This window comes from Benincasa hispida, chromosome 3 (genome assembly GCF_009727055.1).
Source record: "Benincasa hispida cultivar B227 chromosome 3, ASM972705v1, whole genome shotgun sequence".
Lineage (NCBI taxonomy): Eukaryota > Viridiplantae > Streptophyta > Magnoliopsida > Cucurbitales > Cucurbitaceae > Benincasa > Benincasa hispida.
This window is the reverse complement of record NC_052351.1, coordinates 3,329,632-3,336,226: the sequence shown is the minus strand read 5'-3', so window position 1 is coordinate 3,336,226 and position 6,595 is coordinate 3,329,632. Positions and strand designations below refer to the sequence as shown.

Below are 6,595 nucleotides of genomic sequence, written 5' to 3'. Positions count from 1 at the left end.
TCACTATTATCCAAAGTTAATAATATTAATATTAATTTTCAAATAAGCCAATTTTAACATGGTTTTTTCTTTGAAAATTGAGTTTTTTTTCTCTCAATTTTTTAATATAATTTCCATCTCACTTAAACGAGTATTTTCAATTTATTTTTTTTAAAAAAAAACATTAATTACCAGAGGCTTAATTTTATTTATTTTTTTGGATAAAGGTATTGTAATTAAAGTGTGGAGTGGGAAATAGAACATTTGACCTCGAGCACTATACCAGTTAAACTACACTCATATTGGCGATGCTTAAATATTTATTTCCAATAAATAATCAAATTTCCTTGTTACATGTAATTCCCCAACAATACTAAAAATTAAAGCAAACTGCCCTTCATTGTCTGCATTTTTACTGCCTAGTATATTAAACATATTCTTTTATCTTTCTATAATTTTTATTTGTCTAAGTCTTAATCAATGATTTTTCTTGTTATTTTAGGAGTAATTAACCTGATACCAGTTTCTATCACTAATAAACTTTTATCACTTTCTATTATAGATTTCTACAATTTTTATCAATGATAAATTTCTATCCATTTGTATAATTGATAAATAGTGATGACTTCTACCAAAGTCTATTTGTGATAGACATTCACAACTATAATTAAATTTTGCTATTTGTATAAATATTTTATCTTATTTTTCTATTTTTGAAAATTTTCCTTATTTTAGTTCTTATCACAAACAAATAGTTTTCCCCACCCCCATAAGTAGGCCAGATTTGTTGTGAAAAGCCCACAACTATTAGTTATGGCTATTCCTCCATAACTAAAGCTACCAACACTCATATCACCCTAAGAAAGATTTAAAAGCAAAATTCAATAAATAAGTTACAAAAATTTAAATAATATATAAGGTGATGCATTAAGGCACAATAACAATTTCCATGGCAAAAAAAAAATAAAAAAATTGAGCATCTTCACCTAGATTTCACTGGGAGAGCACCACCAGCCATAGGATCTTGATTGGTAAAGAATAACAATTGCACTACAAAAGGCAGATTGATATCCACTCTGAAGATAATTCTTTGGAGGATATCATCCAATACACAACTGATAACTCAAAGAATAGAAACAGCCATGTGATGCTATATTCAAAGCTTTTCTCCTCCATCCTCTGTTCTTCTTTCTGATGAGTTGAGTGGAAAAAAAATGAGATCTCCATCCACTTTATACATTTTTAATCTTCACTACTATATAAATACCAAATCAAACAGTTATTTTCCGCTTTTTCGGTATAAGAATGAGTGAATTTCCAATTCTTGAACACCACATTTGGCACAGACATGCCCTTGTGAACCTAGGCATTCAAAGGCTCCATCTCTGCATCCTTTTCCCGGAAAATAGGCCTGATTTCTGTCTCTGATATAAGATGAACAATGTCGAGTTTAACATGAATTACACAAACAATGAAATCCTAATAAGAGATATGTATTAAAAACCAAGGTAGTATGGGATTCCTTTTTCCCACATTGGTTAGAATGGGATGGCCAATGTGGTACTTAAGTGGTTTGGCTCTCCCACCCCAATAACTAGCTTTTGGGGTGTGGTTCTCCAAGATGCTTAAGTACCTAATAATGGTATTAGTGGCCGAGTAAAGTACCGCCGGAGTAGCCGCCGGGACGTTTGCTTTCCAGGAATGGGGTATTGTTAGGAACCATGGTAGTACGGGATGCCTTTGTCCCACATTGGTTAGAATAGGATGACCAATGTGGTACTTAAATGGCTTGGCTCTCCCATCCTAATAGCTAGCTTTTGGGGTGTGATTTTTCAAGGGGCTCAAGTACCTAACAATCTCCTATGAGATGAAATATTTAAGCAATAGCAGTGCAGGCTTGACAAGTTTATCCCTCTGAATTCAGTCAAATTCATTAACTGAAAGGAAAAAGCTTGGGCGTCGAATTGACTTACTTAGCTTGTCTGCTATCACCATGAGGCGCCTTTGCAGGATGGAGGCTACAAACAGGAAAATTGAGCACATACCAAACATAACGGTGATCGGGAATGCATCAACCTTCAAGGAAAATGATAAGCAATCAATAACTGACAAGGGATAAAAAGAAAGAATATATAAAATGTGCAGAGAAATGTGCTTTCCTACTACCCAGTGGTTAGCTTCAGGTGGCTACACAACAGGAAGCTCGAAGGCTTCAAACCATCGTGAGATCATGAAATAGTGGAGAAGTATAATGAGATTATACGTACGTTATACAGCACGACACACACGAAGATATTGAGAGGAATGCGGAAGAAATTCATAATGGTGCTCCTCGCCTCTTCGGGAATGTACTGGGATCTCATTTTCATAATGGATGGCCAGAAAATACCCACACAAGCCTCAAAGACACAGAATCCAATCAACTGGATGCAGCCCGAAAAAGAGATGCTCCCACCTTTTACTTGGGACGGTGCTACTAAGAACTGTTCGGAATCCAGAAAAAGAAGAAAGAATGATAAATTGGAAGCTTAGTAGATCCTTGGAAATATAACGGGGTAAGGCATGGAACACACTTACACTTGTAACTATTGGGAGAACAAGAGATGCAGCCGAGACAATGAAAACAATCTGCATATAGTTCTCCACCCTTAACGATGCACGGGCCAGTAACCTAGAAGCTAGGGAGCTTCCTAACATAGAAGCTAACATGAACGTTGCAAAGATAAAGCCATGGGGAATCTCCTCATTATTCGGGCTAAGAGCAGGAGTCCAAAGGAAAACAAAGGTATACATTGAACCTTCAAACAGGGACTGAATAGCACCAAGGAGGGCGATTTTTTCATCTGATCAACAAGTAAGACGAACTAAATAATGGGAGTAATAATGGGGGAAAAGCCCACCAAACAAAAATAACATTTAATGATCCATGGACCATGACCAGAACAAATAGAATGGACAAGAAAATAGAACTCGTTCCCCTGAACAACTACAACATCTATGAAAACGTGGATGGATTCTATTAGAAATATGGGCTGCTTTTGAACTTCTAATAACTTTTTTCATTGAAGTGCCTAAATCTAATGTGTAGATAAACTAAAAAGCTTTTTATTTTTTATTTTTAATATTTATTAGAAGATGTTAAAAGGCAATAACAAGTAAAGCTAACCCTCGTGATCTTTCAGAACCTTTTAAGATCCCAGGGGGCCATTTAAACTGAGTTCATGGATCAGTAAAAATTAAAATGAGAAAAAAAGAACAATGCCCCTTTTTGGTTCCTTGTAAGCAAGTGAAGTGGGAGTAGGAGATAATTTTCAAAGTCCAGATGCATGTATACTGTATACTGTATAGGTAACCCTCTTGATCTTTTAGAACCTTTTAAGATCCTAGGAGACCATTTTAACTGTGTTCAAGGATTGTACAGATAAAAATGAGAGAATAATGGCCACTTTTTAGTCATTATCACTTCACTGAAGTGAAGATGCATGTATAATGTCAAAAAGTTCAGAGAGTGAAATCCAATCATTTTACTGATATATATATAAAGAAGAAGAAGAAGCATCAGGACTCTACCAGAAGCAATGGCCACGGCTGCACCCCTGAATTGCGTGAGAAGGTCTTTGTTTTCAGATGGATCTCCATAATTCTCTATCCATGATGATAAGATTATGGCCATACCAAGGGCAAGAAAGCAAGCAGCAGCATCAAAAGGTGCCACTGGCCCAAGAGCCAAGGAGTCAACTAGTACGTTCCCAAAAAGCCCAGATAAAATGGCAATAAGACCATTGCCAAGAAATATTGCTTTAGAGAATGTAATTGACAGCCATTGTTGCTCAAAGCCCCTCTGTTGAAAATGAACAGAACACTCGCAAGATTCATACTCATAGCAATTGACAGTCACAGTTGAGAAACATCATCATTATGAGAACCCAAATTGACGTGAAGAAACATACAATATACAGATTGGTAACCAAAATTTAAAAGCAGAGGTGTAGAACCAGACTAATCATTGATTTTGGAACTAAATTGAAAGACAATCTTTATTTATTATTATTATTATTTTTTTTTTGTAAGAAAAACACATTGAAAGACAATCTTTAAATAAGTTAAATGGCAGAAATGGGAAGATGAGCTGGTAAAACAATCGGCATAAGTGCTCAAGATTTCAGGCAGAGCAAGAGGTTGAAAAGACAAGCTCTGGAGTAATCAAGAATGGTCACAATTAGATTTACAGATCCAACAGTTTGAAAGCATACACACTAATTCAATGTGAATATGCACAATTGTTAATTTATATCCATTACAAAGGCCACCGTATAAAGAACAACTATGGGTAAGAAAATGTCATGTCACATCTGACTGCCTAGTTGGGCTGCAAACTTAAATTGCATCACCTAAAAAAACGTTACAAATTTAAATACTTATATCCATTTTACAATCTTGAGACATGCTAAGTTCCACATACATGTTCTTTATAGGTTCTCAATCAACTATAGTTGAAAATCATGATAGCTACATAGTACCGATCTCCTCTCTCTATCGTCCCAACCATTTACAGTGAAGAGGGGAAGAGAAAAGGGGAAAAAAAATTTGCGTACAGGATAATACATGGTATCCAGCTAAAAGCTAATATAAACTGGGAAAAGGCAGAGCAACAATGAGTTACCTTATTATGTTCTGCAACAAGCCACGACTCAAATGCTGAAAAGAGGAGAGAAGTGGCAATACCTCCCAAAATACGGCCCAACATCAAAACCTTATATTGGGGCGAATGCTTTGTGAAGCAACTCAGTATGTAAGTTATACAATATGTCACACAAGCTCTCTTTCGACCCCTGAAATAACAAGCATGGAAACAATATTAATATTCCATTTCCTTTGAAAAAGCACGATGGTGTTTCAAAGCTCAAGAGGGAAGAATTACTGTTTGTCAGCAAGTGATCCAACAATTGTCCCAAACAACATAGAGGAACCAAAACCAGCAATAAAAAGCTGTCCAATCTCCCCTTTCCCATAGCCATACTGACTGTAAAGATAGTACACATAAGGCCCCTGCAACCAATCCCCAGCTATGGCCAGAGAAGCACGAATATATATCAGAAAATCACTGAAGAAGAAATTCAGATACAGACAAGACACCGTCTAAAATTTGACGGAAATAGCTTTCGTTTTTTACAAAGGAGATAACAAGTCTAACATTTATTGTACAAATTTCGCAGCTTTATATTATATTTCTTGGCAGCTTTATCATATCCAAACAAGTTTACACGTGTTCAAATTTGAATATATTTTCTCTATTACCAATTTGTACACAATATTCGGCATATGTTCTTTAAGACATCTAGTATTTGCTTTGTATATTTGGAATGTGTTCCTTAAAACATATAGATAAACTGGTAGGGAATGCCACTTCTGCAAAGGGAAGGACCTTATGTCAATGGTGTATTAGCCACAGTGTGGGATTTTTTTGTTGGAAATGGACATGTAACTAAACTATTAAATAAATGCTTCACTAACAAGATATCTTGTGAAGCTTTTGACATGAATAATATCTATCCAACCTAGTGTTACTACAAACGAGTTTTTACAATATTATGAGATATATAAAAACATTTTCCCACTTTCCACATAATTAAGGAGTATAAGAAAACAAACTCGATGTTTATTTCATTGGCAATACCAATGGCTACCTAAGCCATCTCAACCCCATGTGAATTGCTAAACAAGAGTATCATATCATTAACGATAAGGATTTCGATTCCAACATGAGGGGGCAAAAAAAAAAAAAAAAAAAAAAAAAAACACCCACAAAGAGACCACCAATCTACTTATCTACCTCAATCTCACACCCATTACTAAATCAATTATACCAAAGATAGATTCCAACAAAATGGCATAATAAACGATCAATTGATCCAAATAACAACCTCAGAAAGCACAAGAAATTAGATCAGATCCACGACAAATCCCAGATACATCAACAAGGATAAGCTCGGTGAAAATAAACAACGAAAAACAACAATGGCGATGTCGAGTGAGATCCAAGGACCATGAAGGATAAAGATTCAGATCTGTAGATGAAAAAAGAAACCGGTGGACGTACGTACCCATCATGAGAGAGTATACAAGAAGGTAATTGTTCTTGAAGGAATTGAAAGCGGTGGTGGTGTTGATTCTGTCCCTGTTGTTTTTACTCAGCTCGATAGCTGCAACTATGGCACCCAGTGCCCCGAAAACGAGATAGTAGAAGACCTCCATTGTTGGAGAGAGATCAGGAAAAGCTTCAGAGCTCGAAATTTGTTGTATCTTTATAGCGAAAGCAAATTGGAAAATAACGAATGGGGCGCAATGTTTGGAGAGGAAGAAGAAAGCGGGGGTTTTCGTCTGGGGAACGAAGTAGAGTTGAGCCTATGTTATGTTCGCATTTAATTGGTCGCTATTTCTATGTATGGTTGACTCTGGTTTCAGTTTGACGAGTGTATCCGTGAGTGCACGTGGATTGCACCTCACTGTATTATATTTAATTTGCATTGATCTACTCGGGTAACTTAACAGGCAAATTATTTTAAAACACGATTTGACGAAAATATTTATAAATAATAATAAAATATCACCATTC

At 35.8% G+C, this 6,595-nt stretch overlaps 1 protein-coding gene across 1 annotated transcript; it reads right to left on the bottom strand.

Annotated features, from left to right (window-relative positions):
• Positions 1-868: 868 nt before the first annotated feature.
• Positions 869-6,356, bottom strand: LOC120074544 (molybdate-anion transporter-like). Its single transcript, XM_039027699.1, has 8 exons — positions 6,084-6,356; positions 4,901-5,045; positions 4,643-4,811; positions 3,550-3,820; positions 2,557-2,822; positions 2,247-2,462; positions 1,953-2,055; positions 869-1,403 (listed from the first exon to the last, which is right to left on the bottom strand). Exons 1-8 carry the CDS (start codon positions 6,232-6,234, stop codon positions 1,342-1,344), a joined length of 1,383 nt encoding a protein of 460 aa, XP_038883627.1. The 5' UTR covers positions 6,235-6,356; the 3' UTR covers positions 869-1,341.
• Between the last annotated feature and the right edge of the window lie 239 nt (positions 6,357-6,595).

Excerpts from the sequence above, each read along its gene's own strand:
- LOC120074544 (XM_039027699.1), bottom strand. The coding sequence starts at position 6,234 with ATGGAGGTCTTCTACTATCTCGTTTTCGGGGCACTGGGTGCCATAGTT. Across the intron at positions 2,056-2,246 it reads TGTGTGTCGTGCTGTATAAC|GTTGATGCATTCCCGATCAC; the intron begins GTACGTATAATC and ends TTTTCCTTGAAG. Across the intron at positions 1,404-1,952 it reads GGTGATAGCAGACAAGCTAA|AGACAGAAATCAGGCCTATT; the intron begins GTAAGTCAATTC and ends ATCTTATATCAG.